This window comes from Octodon degus, unplaced genomic scaffold (assembly GCF_000260255.1).
Source record: "Octodon degus isolate 3935 unplaced genomic scaffold, OctDeg1.0 scaffold00004, whole genome shotgun sequence".
NCBI classification, from domain to species: Eukaryota; Metazoa; Chordata; class Mammalia; order Rodentia; family Octodontidae; genus Octodon; species Octodon degus.
In genome coordinates, this window is record NW_004524580.1 from 34084544 (window position 1) to 34101044 (window position 16501).

The following is a 16501-nucleotide window of genomic DNA, read 5'->3' on the forward strand; positions in this document are numbered from 1 at the left end:
AAAAAAAAAAAAAAAATTGCAACAATACAAAGAGTCAAAGAATCAAAGAGTTTTTTTAAAGATTAAATAAACACTTAGCCAACCTTATCAAATTCATGCAATTAGGATGAAAAGGGTAAAATCACAACAGGCTTTGTAGAAATCCAGATCATCTATATCTACTTGGAGAACTAATATTCTAATCAGATGGAAAATCCAAAGGAAATTGACAGATTCCTAGATATATGTGACTTATCAAAGCTGACTCAAGATATAAAAATACTAAATAAATCAATATTAATCCATGAAATTGAAGATGTAATTTAAAAAACCTACCAACAAAGAAAAACCCAGACCCTAATGAAATCGTTGGTGGATTCTGCAAGAAATTTAGAGAAGACCTAATGCTACTACTTCTGAAATTCTTTAGTGAAATTTATTTTTTTTCTTTTCAAAGTTTTATTGATAAACATATAGCAATGAGACAGTTTCAAATCAAATCGAAAGTACAGTTTCAACAAACAATACACTGCATATATTCTTCTTAGTGAATAACTGTACAAGATGCAGACTTGTGATCCTACGTACAAACACCATTAGAAAAAATCATTCTATTCATTAAGAGAATGCAACTATATATCTATCCCAACCACTTTCAATACACAGATACAGAATGGACATTCATAGTCATATCCCAATTTTTTTAAGTTCCGTTGTTGAATATTATAGGTGTGTAAACTCAGCAAAATATTCTAAAAGAGTCCAGTAGCCCATAATAGCATTGGGTCTTCTGTTTCACTGGCAATGTCAGAAATTATTGACCTGAGTCCCCCACAGCTCAACATAACAACATGGCTTTACTTCCTATATTTCGTCTTCATACTTTTCTACTGGATGGTTAAGACCAAGGTAAAGCAGGACCTGTGCAACAAGAGTTGTTGCTTTTTGGTCTGAGAAGGTCAGTGAAATGCCCTCAGGATTTATCCTGAGATCCTGTACCTCAGATTGTAGAACCTTTGTCAGTGGCAGCCATGTGGATGAGTCACGGCCAATGCTTGGCCAATGTGCTCTCTGTGAAAGCCTGAGAGAGTGTCTTCTCCCCATGTGACTCTCCTTTAGTGAAATTTAAAGGGAAGCAGTACTCTCGAATTCATTCCTGGAAGCAAGCATTATCCTGATACCAAAACCAGAGAAGGACCCAGCCAAGAGAGCTATAGGCTAATCTCCCTAATTAACATAGATGCAAAATTCTTCAGTAACGCAAAATGCAACAAATCATCAAGAAGATTATACACCACGACCAAGTTGGATTCATCCAAGGGATGGAGGAATGGCTCAATATACATAAACCAATAAATGTAATCTGCCATATTAACAGCCAAGGACAAAAGCCATATGATCATCTCAATAGATGCGAAAAAGATTTTGACAAAGTCCAGCACCCATCCATAATAAGAACCCTACAGAAAACTAGAATAGTCTTTAACTCAAAAACCATCTTGACAAACCAGTAGTCAATGTCATACTAAATGGATAAAAACTGAAAGCTTTCACTGTAAAATCAGGAACCAGACAAGGATGTCCAATGTCTCTGCTGTTATTTAACCTAGTTCTGGAAACATTAGCCAGAGCAATTAGACAAGAGAAAGAAATAATAAGGGATAACAATAGAAAAAGAAAAGGTTAAATTATCATTATTTGTGGATAACACAACACTGTACATAAAGACAACAAAACTCCATTAAAACACTGCTAGATTTAATAAGCAAATCCAGTAGCATAGTTAGATACAAAGTCAACACTCAAAAGTCAATAGCTTTTTTTTTTGTCCGTGAATTAAAAACTCACTGAGAGGCCGGGGAGATGGCTCAAAGGGCCCGAGTTCAATCCCCAGTTCCGCCAAAGAAAAAAACCCCAAAAACAAAAAAAACCTCACTGAGAGAGAAGTTAGGGAAACAATACTTTCCACAGTAGCATCCAAAACATTGAAATGCTTCAGAATCAATTCAACAAAGGATAAGACCTCTTCATACTCAGAAAAAGGAGATTGAAGTGTTTATCAGAAAATGGGAAGATATCCCTTGCTCTTAGATAGGAAGAATCAATATAGTGAAAATGGTCATACTTCTGAAACTTCTATAGATTTAATGCAATTCTGATCAAAATTCCAACAGCATATCTCACAGAACTAAAAAAAAAAAAAAAAAAACTTAAAACTTATTTGAAACCAAAAGAGACCTAAAATAGCAAAGGCAACTTTAATAATTGATACATTAAATCAACTTGAGAAGTTTAGAAGTTTTAAGTAACTTACCAGGGGCCTCACTTTGTAAACCTCCTCCTGTGCAGGAGGAGGGCTCTAGGGTGTGAGGCTACATCCACAGGGTGTGGCAGGGGTAGGGGGAGCCTTCTTACAGTATAAAGGAGGAACAGAGACTTGCTCTTCCCTCCTCTTGCTGTTGCTGCTTTTGCTGTCTCCTGCCACCTTGAATGGTTGCCCCAAGGTCATGCCACCCTGCCTTAGAGTCAGCTGATTTTGGACTGAAACCTCCACAGACTGTGAGTTGAATACACCTTTCCTTCCTCAACCTAGGCATTGGTAGTATAGTGGTAAGCATAGCTGCCTTCCTTCCTTAATTTTAGATGTGAAATAGTTTGTCTCAGCAATGAGACAAAAGTAACCAAGACAGCAGTGCTGGGCACCAAAGGCAAGGCAGGGCACATCACAGTCCCTAACTTGAAATCACCAAGCTCCTGTGATAAAAACAGCATAATACTGGCAAGTAAAGGAGACCTGAGGATCAGTGGAACAGATTACAAGATGCAAAAACAACTCCAGACATATTCAGCCACCTTATCTTTGACAAAGGTGTCAAGCACATTCACTAGAAGAAAGATAGCCTCTTTAATAAGTAGTGTTTGGAAACCTGGCTTTGCACATGCTGACAATTAAAATTGGACCCATATCTTTCACCGTGCTCTAAACTAAATTCAAAATGGATCAAAGACCTAAATATTAAAACAGCAACATAAAAATAAATTAATTAATTAATTAATTAAATAAATTAAACAGCAACATTAGGGCTGGCCAAATAGCTCAGCGGATCAAAGCTTCTGCTTAGGCAGACGCAGCAGCTGGGGTTCAATACCCAGTGTTCCATGCCGGCCCCACCCCCGGGGCACACTGGGACGGCAGTTGAGGTTTTTTCATGTATTTATTTGTTGTTTGTATTTCTTGACCTGAGAAGTGTGTATTCATCTGGGATTACAGGCAGACCTATAATCCCAGCTTGTGGGAGGCTGAACACAAGCGGATCACTACAAGTCCGATCTACTCATAGCGAGACCCTGTAGACCCTGTCCTAAAAGACAAAAAGAAAAAAACAGAAACATTAAATCTGCTGGGAGATAGAATAGGTAAAACTCTTGCAGACACTGGTCTAGGCAAAGACTTTATGAATAAAAATCCAGTCTCACAGGAAATATCACAACTAATTAACAATTGGACCTCATTTTATTAAAAAGCTTTTGTACAGCAAGAGAAACTACCAACAGAGTGGAGGTAACTCCAATATGGGGGGAAAATGCTTGCCAACTGTCCTTCAGACAGAGGATTACTATCCAGAACATATAAAAAACTCAAAAAAATCAGACCTCCAGATTTAAAGACCCAATCCAAAACTGGGCATCTGAGATGAATACACACTTCTCAGGTCAAGAAATACAAACAACAAATATATAAAAAATGTTCAGTATCACTCACTGGTCATTTGAGAGACGCAAATTAAAATAACACTGAGATCTCTTATCACCCCAGAAGGAATGATTATTATCCCTGGTAAGCACAAGGACCTGAGTTCAAGCCCTGGTTCTGAAAAAAAAAAAAAAAAAAAGAATGATTATAATCAAGAAATCAGCGCATAACAAATCCTGGGGAGACTGGGGAAAGAGGAACCCTAATCTGCTGTCGCTGGGAGTGTAGACTGGTGCAGCCACTGTGAAAATCAATGTGGAGACTCCTCAAAACACTAGCATTGGCAGTCCAGTTTTTCCAGCTCTTTCTCTTCTGGGTATCGTCTAAGGAAAATTAAAAACATCATACCACAGTGATTTATGTGCACCCATGTTTATAGCAGCACAATTTGTCATAGCTAGATCTTGGGAACAACCCAAATGCCCATGAACCAAGGAGTGAATAAAAAAGATGTATTTCTGTACAACAGAGTACGACTTAGCCCTGAAGGATGAACTTGAGACTGTATGGGGAGATGGATGCAGTTTGAGACCATGTTTGTAGTGAAATAAATCACTCACGAGTAAACATGGTATTGTTTCCCTAGTGTGAGAAACTGAAAAAGCAAGTAAGATCCAAAATGTACAGTAGATATTGTAAAATGAGGAGAACCTGTTTAAAAAGAAATTGTGATGGGGAAAGGAGAAAAGGATATAGACACACACAGGACAGTTTAGATCACTGAAAAGAAAGCGTCATGCTAGTGTTGCTTGAACAATTAAAAGCCTGTATGTTGTACTCTTGAGTAACTAAAGATAGCAATTTGCAGTGTATTAACCATTGTTACTCTATTATTTTGTTTTGAAATTTGGGGGTTTTTTTTCTCTTTAAAATAAAATGTTTTTTAAAAGTAACGTATTTCAGGACAGCACCTTTTATTTAAATCAAAAACCATGTTGTATAATATTGTTATTGTTTAGACTCTTAGAGAAGTCTGTACTTAAGCTTTACATCTTTAATTTGAATTTAGTTTTAGCCATTGAGTTGGACTTTATGCTATTCCTGGGAATGGTGGGTTAATGTGGTCAGAATAACCTCTGTTGTGTCCTCTGTGTCTCTTAATTTTCTCGGTTCAAGTATAAATATGTGTGCTTCAAGCAGCAGCACATCTCCCCTCCTCAGACGGACTCACACTCTTCTCTTGGTGGGATCTGTAGTACCACCTTCGAAATACTACTTTAAGTGGCCCTGTGGAATGGTGGTAAATAAAACACGCTGCAAGCAAGAAATCCCTTTGTACTCTGGGCCTGAGCCCCAGAACCCCAAGAATTTAGGAAAACTTTCTACTAGTCTAGTCCTGGTTGTAAGTCAGCATGTGAAAGAGGACTGTTCCCTCTCCTACACCGACTCCCCTTCCCCAGTCAGAGTCCACAAGAGCGCGCGCCACCTTTCTTGCGATGCGTTTATTCACAGCACAGTCGCTGATATTGGCAGAAGCAGAGAAATCACCTTCATCTGTTTGACCCAAGTCCCACTGTCAAAAATGTAAGTGGATTCTGATTAATGCACCAAGGTAACCTTAATCCTGTGTTGGAATCTAAAACTAAGAATTGTAGGGAGCTTACGTTCAGCCTATGAAAGACAATTAATATCACAGGAATTCTTTTGTGTCTCAATAAATATATTTAGTGGACTGGGAATGGCTTTCTGCAATTAGCACATTTAGAAAAAATGCATTCATAGAATCAAGTTACATGCCACATAGGTTTTTGGTGTGTGTCTAGCCAAGTTTGTTTTCAGATGAACTTTGGTCCTTCTTCAAAGGAAACCAAGTGTCTAAGTTCTGTGTACCTTTTTTCTCTTATGCCTCTGAGCATGGACACCCCTTGGCTGCACAGTTGATGGAAATATAAATGGCTGCTATTGTTTGTACATCATTCTTGGGGTCAGTTGAAAGATGTGTTCAATGACATTTGGCTCAGGTTTTCTGGCTGGATGCACAGGGGTCCAGGGGTGCAAAGAAAGTTGTAAAGGGCTGCTTTATGGAGGTAGGTTGGGGTAGCCAGAAAGAGGCAAAACCCTAGGATGCTCCATACCATTCACAATTACATCTAAAAACTTAAAGTCTTTGTCTAAGCAAATTTGAGTATTTCCTTCTTGATTTTATTTAGCAGCTGTAGCTATAGCAGCAACTATGTAGTTTCTTTAGTGCAAGGCAGAACATTTTTGCCCTTTATTAAGATTTTGCTATGCGACTTAATTCAAGTTGTTAGTCTTCTTACTATATTGAGACTGTGTAGATAATTTTTTCATTTTTAATATTTCCTGAAATATTCACTAGAAACAAGAATTGAAATTTTTTCTCTTTGTCCAGTTTAGGCTGTGGCAGTGTATTTATTGTGTAATAGAATTTAACCAGAATTTCTTTTCTTTTTTTTCTCTCTCTCTCTCTCTTTTTTTTTTTTTTTGTATTTAGGACAGGGTCTACAGGGTCTGACTGCGTAGATCGGACTTGTAGTGACCCTCCTATTTACAGCCTCCCAGGGGCTGGGATTACAGGTGTGGGCCAACATGCCCAGTCTCAGTGGGGGATGGGGCCCGGCAGAGCAGGCTGGGGGATCGAATTCCTAGCCCCTGTATCTGCCTAAATGGGCACATTAATCCACTGAGCTATTTGGCCAGCCGTTTAACCAGCATTTCTAAGAACGAGAATTTATTACTGTGAGCATTCATGAAACATATCTAAATTCAGATTGCTGAAAGACCAGGTTAAAAATAAAATCACTACCACTTCTGCCATGCATATTGCTTCTAAGAGTTTACCTGCTCTGTGATATCTGCAGTCTAGCTTTGCGCTTTCAGAAGTGAATTCTCAGATTTTTCTTTTGTGTTACAGTTTGGGTTAACAGCCAGTGGCAGCCGGGTGTGTCAGCTGAGTCAGGGCCAAGTTCTGCTCCCGTTTTCATTTTCTGTGGATTTGCAACCAGCCACTTTGGTGCCCTGCATGTCAGATAGCACTCTTAATAAGCAGCCTAAGAGAAAGCATTTTAAAAGTTCTGTAATTTAAAAAAGGCATTTTGGAAGTTTTTCATTGCCTAGATGTATCTTGATGTTTGTGTATGTTTACACATTCAATATATATAGGTCTGTGGCCAATACAACATTTGGTAAGTAAGTGAAAGAATTTCCATTGGTAATATAATGTGAAGACCTGAATTGTAGTGTAGCTTCATAATTTACCCTCCTTTAATATATAATCTGGGTAGTATTTATACACTGATTCTTAAATTACTTGGAACTTTTTTAGGAATTAGTATCTTTTCACAGTATCTTGTCCAAATTTAATCATAACTGCACAAAACTAAATCTTGTGTGGCTCCTTTAGTTAATGATTCTGTGTGCCTCTCCATCTCCTTAGTGAATAGACCAATTTACTTCTTGGATTATGTGAAATCTCAGCAAGTGCCTCAGCTGTGCTGATTTCTGATAACTATTGGGAGCTTCATGTCCACCAGACACAGTTCTAAGAATATCACAGACATTATCTCATCCCCACAGCAACTCTTTGAGGTAGATTTTGTTCCCATTTTACAGGTGAGGAAATTGAGGCTTCAGTGAAGCCAAGCAACTTGTCCAGGCCCAGTGGCTCGTCAGTATGAAGTTGGCACCTTGTGGTGTTCGGGGAACTTACTAGATTGTGAGGGAGTCAAACCAAGCCTGTTGGCCCTCGTCCTTCTGCCTTTTCATGTTGGGGTGAGCTGCACTGTGTGCACTTTTCCACGTGAAGTGGCTCAGGTTACAGCTCGGGGTGGAGGGCATCGCAGCACCGCCATGCAGCCGTCGCCACTGTGTCTCCAGAGCCTTTTCTTCTTCCCCAGTGAAGTTCTCTGCCCGCTGTGCCTCCTCCAGTCCCCTGGTAACCACCATTCCCTGAGCCCCTAGGAAACGCTGAAGCCTCGTGTGCACAGGATCTAGTATACAATGGCTGTTCTTACTAGAATCCTGTCAGAGTCACCGTATTGTAGCATGTAGGAGGGTTTCCTTCCACTCCAGGGCTAAACAGGAAAGCATTCTGTGTCTGCACACCTTGTGCTTATCCAGCAAGAGACACTAGGCTGCTTCCGCTTCAGCTGCTGTGGCCCGCGCTGCTGCACTGGTGTCTGTTCAAGCCCTGGTGCCCACTTCTCTTGGGCCTGTATGCAGAAGTGGGAGCACACGGTCATCAGAGTTGCGTGTTCCCTCTGAGGGGCCGCCATGGTATGTATCTTGTACCGTAGCAGCTACCCCGCTCCGTATGCCCTCCTGTACACGGAATTTCCCCTCATCTCCATCCCCGCAGGCTGGTTATTTTTCTGAGAGGGTTTGTATGTCTGTGTTCATTTATGACACCCATCCTGATGGATGTGAACTCATGGCCTGAGACTTACCTGCCGCTGTGTTCTGCCTCAAAGCCAACCAAAGGCGGGATGAGTTTGAGCTGCCGTGTAGTTTGTAGCTGCCTTGTTCTTGGAGCCCACGGCCTTGCTATCGCTAAAACAAAAGCTGAGAGGAAGTAAATGTCTCTGTGTGTTCCATGATGCTGTGAAAATACAACAGAGTTCCAGTTGATGAATTCTAATTTAGTAAATATTCGCATATATCTGTCAGACAGTTCTGGTTCATGATAAATTCATGATATGTTTGGGACTCACAGTTTATGGGCATTATTGCCACAAGCTAAAATTTTATCTCTTTAGGATCTTTTCTGTCTTTTGGGGGCAGGTCCTGGGAATGGAATCTAGTACCTTTGCACTGAGCTATATACTCAGCCCTCTTTTATTTTTTATTTTTTGGTTTGTTTTAAGATAAAGTCTCACTGATTTCTCAGGCTGCACTTGAATTTGTAGTCCTTCTGCCTCAGCCTCCCAGAGTGTTGAGATTACAAGAAAGTACCACCAGAATCTTTTTAATAACCTTCTAAATAATCGTGGTTTGTTTTTTTCTCGGTGCTAGGGACCAAACTCAGGTTTCGCATGTGCTGGACTCCGGCACTGAGCCCCACCCTGGCCCCAGCAGGTGCGGCAATTCTCCCTGGGCTTCCACCTTCTGCTCTCAGCACAGCACCTCCTCGGTGCCTTTCCAGGAGGGGGCAGCATGCCAGGCGCGCCCCTGCCGCTTCTCCTGCTGTGTCTATCTCAGCACCGGCCTCTCTTTGCTGTCCGTCACACTATGGGCATGCTCTTGCCTGGATCCTTTTCACCCAGCGTCTGTCCTTCATGGGCCACGTGTCTCCATCCCTACCCTCCTTCAGGACCGCATCAGCTGTGAAAATGTCCCCTCTATAGCGAGGCTGTTCCCGCCCGCCGGCTTCATTCTCCCACCCCACACTCCTGTCTAGCTCCTTCTTGGGCAGGAATCACCTCAAGATGAGCTCACTGATTTTTTTTTTTTTTTTTTTTTATCAGTGTGCTCCTCAATATCAGGATGCCATGATTGAATTCCTTCATCTAGTTGAGGCAGGGAATGGAGTTTAAGGAGAGCGGGACATGGTTCCTGGCTCTTTCTCTTTGGGGTTGGCAGAGCCACGTATTCTCGAGGGAACCCTGGGTACCGATAGCATGTTCTTTCCCATCCCATGTGCTCCTTTCTTTCCTGCTCTGGGCTTACAAATTTTTTTTTCAAAAAACAAACATTTTTCTAAAGATTTTTCACTAATATATTTTGTCTTGGCCAGCATGATTTTTTTCTGCATTGCTTCTTAAAATAATTTAGTTAGTTGCCAACATTTAGAATTCAGTTATTTCAGAAGAAAACGTGAATTTCTTGCTTGGAAAAATAGGAAGTTCTGATAGGTCTACTCTCACATGGCCGCCTGTGTATGGGACTGAATACCTGGTCCCTTTCAAGCCAGAGGGGGCACTGCCTGCTCGCTCTCCTGCCCCGCCCATAAGGATTCAACTGTACCGCTCCTGTCTTCACTGCGGTGCTCTGAGTGAGCTCTATAAACTCTGCTTGTTAGATACTGAAGATAATTTTCATTATCTTCAACTGAAGGAATTTTTAGTGAATCTTTTCTGTTAAATGACCTAGCATAGGTCCTGTTGGTCAGAAAAAAGCAGCAGTTAGAAGAAAGAATAAAAACCCTAAAGCATACTTCAGCTTTTACATGAATTCATTTGCTTAGCCCTTTTTAGTATCTTAATGCTTTTACCCATGTTGTTCTAGGGTACCAGGATGATTGAGTGTCCCTCCTCCATAAGGTTCATCTCCAGTTAAGAAGTATCAGCCGGGGAATGGAATTTAAGAACACAAGGGTTCAGCTGTTGTTGGCCTTCTATAGTTTGATATAATAGCCTTGTATAGCTTGTTAAAAATTACGCTCAGGTGCCCACAGATAACGGGATTTCAACGCTTCTTGTTACCTGATGGGAAAACATAGTAATCATAACGTGGGAGCCCTGGGAAGGGGGGACGAGGGAGCAGGGGCAAGGCGGGGGAATGGGCCCCATGAGAGCATCCTCACAGCATCCTAAGACAGTCCTGGAGCAAAATAAAAGTAAGCCCAGGTTTCACAGTGTGGAGATCTTGAAACCTGCCAAATCAAGTCTCAGACTATACTGTATGAGTTTGTAAAGGTGCTAGGTATTTGTGCAACCAGAAAATAATTATCTCGGGAAAACTGGCATCATTGTTGTCATAGTGACTTTTTTTTTTTTTTTCTCTTCCTCTTCTGATAGGAAAGCTACATTAGACTCTGGCCTGAAAGCAGGAGCAGAGAGCCAGGGTCTGCCTGCCTTCTGCCCTAGCACAGTGGCAGGTTTTCTGTGAAAGAATAGCACAGTTTCACACCCAGACTTGTCCTTTCTGTGGCTCTGTGTTCTTCTGAGCCTCATGGTCTGGGGGAGGATATTCTTTTAAAGGGAGAAAAGTGAAACCTGGGTCCTTAGGGCCACTTTTAAACATTAGAATGTTTCACTCTATGGGTGAAGGATGTGTTCTTACACTGCAAGAATGGATATGAGGCTGCTGCTGTTGCTCTAAGCTCAGATAGCAACAGCTTTTGTTACCTTTGTAGCTCATTTCAGAGCAAGCCATTATATCACTTTAGCAGGTAGGGGCCTTAAGATCAGCTTACTGAAAATGGATATCGTTTCCATTCAACTCGTAAGATAACTAAGAAAAGCAACATGTCCTACTCCAGGAGTTCTGTGTAGCTGTGTACTGTGGTAGCCACAACACCATGGGCTCAGCAGCGTGTCCTCCTTGGTGACTGGTGCTTATGTCGTCTTCTGGAATGGCCTGCAAATCTTATTTTTCACATCATACCTCTACTGACCTTGAGAGATGCCTTTTCTAAAACAAGTGAAAAATAAGCAGGACCTATAGGTAGTAGATCTGCTTTCCCTACCTCCCCTGATGCTTTCTTCAAAAGCCTCTTTTCTGTGGTCTCCTCAGGAGGTGATATGTATCTGACAGCCTTTATTCCAAGACAAGGTGTTTCTCTAGTTTGGCAGGTGCCTAGAGGGAAGCCAGTAAAACCTGTGTCCCCGTCTGCTGAGCACGTGATGGTGAAGCTGCATTTCCAGTGTGGTGTCTGGAAGCCTTCTCTGAGTGCTTTGTGCTTGACTGTTGGGAAAGAGGATGACCTTTTTAGCATTTCAGTTGATGGCCTTAACCAGAGGGCTTTTTCTCTTTTATGAGCACCTGAAAAAGAAGAGAAAATATTGCATGGAAGCACGCACTCTACTCCAGTGATGCTTACCCTCATTTTGTATCTGAATCACCTGGAAAACTGTAGTACACACAGGTTGAGTTGATCAAAGGGAAGGCTGACTGTTTAGAGTTTAGAGTCTAGATAAAGCCACGTGTGATGGCGCACCCCTGTCATCCCAGCCGTAGCGAGCCTGCAGCAGGACGAGCACCACAAGTTGGAGGCCGTCCAGGGCTACATTGGGAATGAAGTGCATAGTGAGACCCTGTTTCAAAAAACGTGTTCGTTTGTTTGTTTGTTTTCCTAGATAATTCTGATGTAGAGCCAGGGCTAAGAATCACGGTTTTTAGGTTGTCCCAGGGTTGAGTTCCTCAAAGTTCCGTAGGAGTACCTTTGGAGAATGCAGGAATTGGGGACAAACAGAAGTGGTTCTAGAGCTCTGCTCCCCTCAGCTGTCCCCCCTTTTGCCTGAGCAATTCTGCTTTTGTCTGATTTATACATGGTGTTTCTAAAAGGGAAAATGTGGGGAATAGGGAGCAGGAAAAATTAATTTAAAAATAAAGGGAAAATGTTGTTAACTATGGCCCTAGCAATAGGCCCAATGCAAGAAAGCACCGTAGCTTTTAATTTGGTTTCCAGAAATGTTGAGGGCTGAGCTTTCCTCAAAAATCTGCATGTTATGTAGCTTCTGTGGGATGTTGGGGAAAGAAATCTAGTAGGAATAAGCATTCGTCCTGTGAGTTGGCGCTCACTCCACATAAGCAAAGCCCTGGTCAAAAGGGACGTAGCTAAGCCCGCAGATGTCTCAGACCAGCGTCTGGCACTGCCCTCTCGTGGCCAGACTGCTCGCTCTGCCTCTGCAGCAGCGCGCTGCGGCTTTCGGGCAGCCCCGCAATCCGGTTCACCCAGCTCCAGTGAGCCAGACGTCTTCACGTGACCCATCGCTCGGCTGCTCATCATCCTCCGCATAGCCTCAGCCCTGAAAGCAGTTGCCCCTCTAGCCCCTGCAGAACAACTTACCTGTGTTTGCTTTTTGCAGAGATATTTAATCTGATCCCTGAAAACTGTTATACTTGACTAGTACAAGGTACTCTAACCTCATTTGTGTCTACAGAAAAAAGTTTTAGTTACAGCTATTTAGCAGCCATTCAGAGTTATTGTTTATTTGCCTTTCTCAGAGAAAAAATGCAACTTTTACTGAAGAAATAATTGATTCAGCATTAGAACTTCATACAAAGTTTATATAAGATATTCATTATAAATACTGCATTAAATCTATTTCTAGAAAACCAAGATGGTGTGTCAGGTATTGGTGGGCTAGACTTCATTCCTTTTGGTTTTTACCTGGGTCAGATCAAGTCTCATGTAGGCCTTCTTCTGCTGTAGCTCTTATTATTTGAATACTCATTGCTCTGTGGTCTCACTAATGGACTAATTTCCTGAGATTACAAGTTGGCATGCCTTCATTTCCAGATTACAGCCTGTCATCATTTTTCCAGTCTTTTTTTTTTTTGACATGTTTGTTTTATGCTGTATCACAAGTGGATTTTTCTCATTTCACCTTCTCAGAAGTCATTGTCCCCTTATAATCAGTGAATGAGCTGTGCATCCAAGGGTATTTATCCAACGGCACCAGTCAAAGTTTACGTTTTTAAAAACCATCATGCCTTTAAAAAATAAGTTGACAAGTCAATTTTAGTTTTTTAAAACAACAGTAACTATAGCCCATTTCCCAAAGCAAATTAGTAGAAATAATTTTTTATTCCAATAACAGTTCATACCATAAAATTACTATTAAAATTATTGCCATTTTTTGGCTATTAGACTCTTTCTTATTATAACTTAAAACTTGGACCAGAAAAGTATAGAAAGAGCATAATTTTAAAACGTACAGCGTAACTTTTTTTTCTTTTTGTAGCATTAATCTTATCACTGGTCATTTAGAGGAACCAATGCCAAACCCCATAGATGAAATGACAGAAGAACAAAAAGAATATGAAGCCATGAAACTTGTCAACATGCTTGATAAACTTTCCAGGTATTGTATTCCCATCCATTTTTTGCTTGGTTTCTAAAAATGTACTATTTCTTTGTCTCTCTGACTGAGAGTTCCCGTAGAGCAGCAACTCTGGAGACCCATACGATTGAACAGATGGCCCAGGCACAGTGGCGCCGGCACCTCTTGGCTGCCAAGGGTTTTCTACATGTGCCGCTTCTGGATGTGCATTCCCAAACGTTCAAGCTCTAGAGCTGAGAAAGTAGCTGTTAGGCCATTGTTAGTACTTAACCGACTAACCTCCCTGTCTTCAAAAAGATTCTGTGAGTTAGGTTCAATAATTTTGCTGCTGCTTGTATTTTTGTTTTAATCTGTTTTGGTTATTGTTCCAAATCATGATGCGCTTTTTCTTTTTCCTTTTGTTTTTGATGTGCAAATTTGCAATTCTACTTTTTTGGGTTGCTGCTGAAACCAAAAATTCTAAAGTGTCATGCACACAACAGGAAAACATGAAAAAATAGCTCAAATGAAGGATTTTCTAAAAACAAGAACTTGTATTATTTAGAGGTTCTGAAAGCAACCTGCTCTTCCCCTCTTGGTTCACACCTGCTCCCCTTCCAAAAATAACTAGTTTTGAAAAATTGAATCAAGTATGAACTGATTATCAACTAGCTATATTGAGGAGTTATCAGGATATGACTCCTGTCACACTTGGCCGAATTGCTGTTTTCTAGTTATACACCGAGTCACTGTCTACTTGAAGCATCTTGAGTGAGTGCTTGTGTGTTGGTGGTGCCTGCCACTCAAAGGTGAATTTCTCCTGATCATCCGCTTCCTCACCACAGCTGTGTACAGGATAAGGTTCCCTCAGCTGAGAGAAGAGCAGTTGGAAAAGAAAATCCAGAAAGCCAGCCACAAAAAGGAAAGGTGTACAGAAGAAACGGGCACAGGAAAAGGCATGGCAGGCAGCTCAGCATAGGACAGGAGGGGCAGGAGGCTGCAGGCAGGGTGCCGGGGGTTTTGACACTCTGCAGGCAGAGCCTTTTCACAGGACCCTGGTAACATGCTAGAGAAGTAGACACTTCATTATCTACAAAGTGTAACTAGAATCAGTGACCGCCAGCTATCCCATTGAAGTCTGCATCCTTTCCTAAGGTTAGAATGTATATCTGACTGTCCTTAAGTGCTTGCACACTGAATAAACATGCACTTCTTTTTTCTTAAATTAATTTTATTAAGAAATAGCAATGAGACTATTTCAAAACCGATTAGTAGGACAGTTTCAGTAATAGATACATTGCATATGGTTGTCTTCATAGTGGTTATTCATAGTACAAGATGCAGACAGGATATCCTGTCCAAACACTCTTAGTACAAATCTTTCTTCTCAATTAATTAAGAGACAGTAGCTGTATATCTATCCTATTTTGTATATACAGATACAAAATGGTCCTTCATTTGTATCCCCTTTTCTTGTTTAGTTTCGTCAGAGATGGGTATTCCATTACCATGTAAATATTGTAGGTGTGTGAATTCAGCAAAATAATCCAATATAGTCCACTAGTCCATAATAGTAGTGGATTATCCATAGGACTGGCAGTGTCATAAGTTGTTGACATGAGCCTATTACAGCCCAGCATATTAATATGGCTTTACTTTTTATATCTCGTTTTTATACTTTTCTGTTGGATGGTTAAGACATATATAACAAGAAATGTAACTTTTGTATCTGACAAGGTCTAAACATGCCCTTCTGAATCACAAAAAACAAAAAATCTTGAGAAGACATTTTTGCCTATTTCCATACCTTTGTGCAGAATAGACACATAGTTTTCCTGAAGAACAAGAAGTTACTGATAAGGCAAACCTATACAAGACAGAATAAAAATAAGATATGGTAGCTAGGAATGTAGCTCTGGTACAGTGCATGCTTCTTATGTGCAGGACCCCATGTTTAGTCCCCCAGAACAGGAGAGAGGAATGTGCAAAACTAAAGACACCTGTGCACATGGTTCCTTCTAGGAGAGGCCTGCTGGGACTAGCACGAGTGCGATGAGCACCAGCAGGGTCCTCTGGGAGGGGCTGGGTGGGCAGCTGCAGTGGGGCCTGGGAGCTCAGTGGTGCTTAGGACGGGAAGACAGTTAAGCCGTATAAGTTTCTCGTTCTGACCACCAATATGAATTTGCAAAGGTTAGTGCAGATTCTTGGCAGCTACCCATCTACTGTAAAGGAATAAATTTCAGGCTAGGATGATAGAAGACGGGGAAATAACTGCCTAGGACTGTGCAGTCCAATCTGGACACTTGGCGTCCTGATGGGCATCACCAGTGTCCTAAGGCATCCCTGTTCAGCCCAGAGAAACAGAGGTGCTAGGTCTCTTTTTTTTTTTTTTTTTTTTTTTCGAACCGGGGATTGAACTAAGGTCCTTGTGCTTGCCAGGCAAGTGCTCATTCTACTGAGCCATCTCCCCAGCCTTTAGGTCCTTCTTAAGCTCAGGAGAACCCACATATTTTAGAAGCACCGAGAGGTAAATCCACAGATGTTGGACCTGAAGTACACAGCTGCCCCCTGACTTAAACTGTGCCTCAGAGAAGGGCCGTGTTTGCCTGGAGCCAGCAGCAGGTGCTGAGCCCAGTAGGAAGATGGTACCAGTTTTTCATGAATAAAGTGGAGTAATTATGTCCTGGGTTGGCTTTGGTGGTAGCAGATTTGCTGTTAAAGTTGGAGTAAAGATAGCCTTGAGAATAATCCTCGGTCACCTAGACATTTTGCATGGTATGTGGTGGATTTTGACACTATCTGCCTTTGTGTGCTTTCTAACATGTGCTCTCTCTAATAACACACAGTGACAAAACTGTATGAAGACTAAGAGCCAGCATTCCAAAGCAGGAATGCAAAGAATGAAGCCATTCTTTATGCGTCTTACTTGTCTATTGTGCTGTACCCCTCATTAGTCTTAAGTTTCTTTTCTCTCTTCACTTTTTCTTTGAAGGTTATGGGGGAAAAAAGATACCATAAAGCCAAAGTAGACCAAATCCAGTACAATTCAGGGAATGTTCACTAAGCAGCTACTCTACTAAACAGTAAGCCAGGAAGCCCAAGG

The 16501-nt window shown here is 41.3% G+C and overlaps 1 protein-coding gene across 6 annotated transcripts in view; it reads left to right on the top strand.

The window, feature by feature from the left end:
* Ric8b (RIC8 guanine nucleotide exchange factor B) overlaps positions 1–16501 on the top strand; it is a 130268-nt gene that overhangs the window by 100584 nt on the left and 13183 nt on the right. For 5 of the 6 annotated variants that reach the window (XR_002821419.1, XR_002821420.1, XR_002821421.1 and 2 more), the window contains exon 9: positions 13321–13440. The exons of the other annotated variant lie outside the window; for it this stretch is intronic. Coding sequence is in view for 2 of the 5 variants with exons in the window: in XM_004623861.2 (XP_004623918.1) it covers positions 13321–13440 (120 nt within the window). In the remaining 3 variants the exon portion in view is untranslated. The remainder of the gene's footprint in view (positions 1–13320; positions 13441–16501) is intronic. 6 annotated transcript variants of the gene reach the window in all.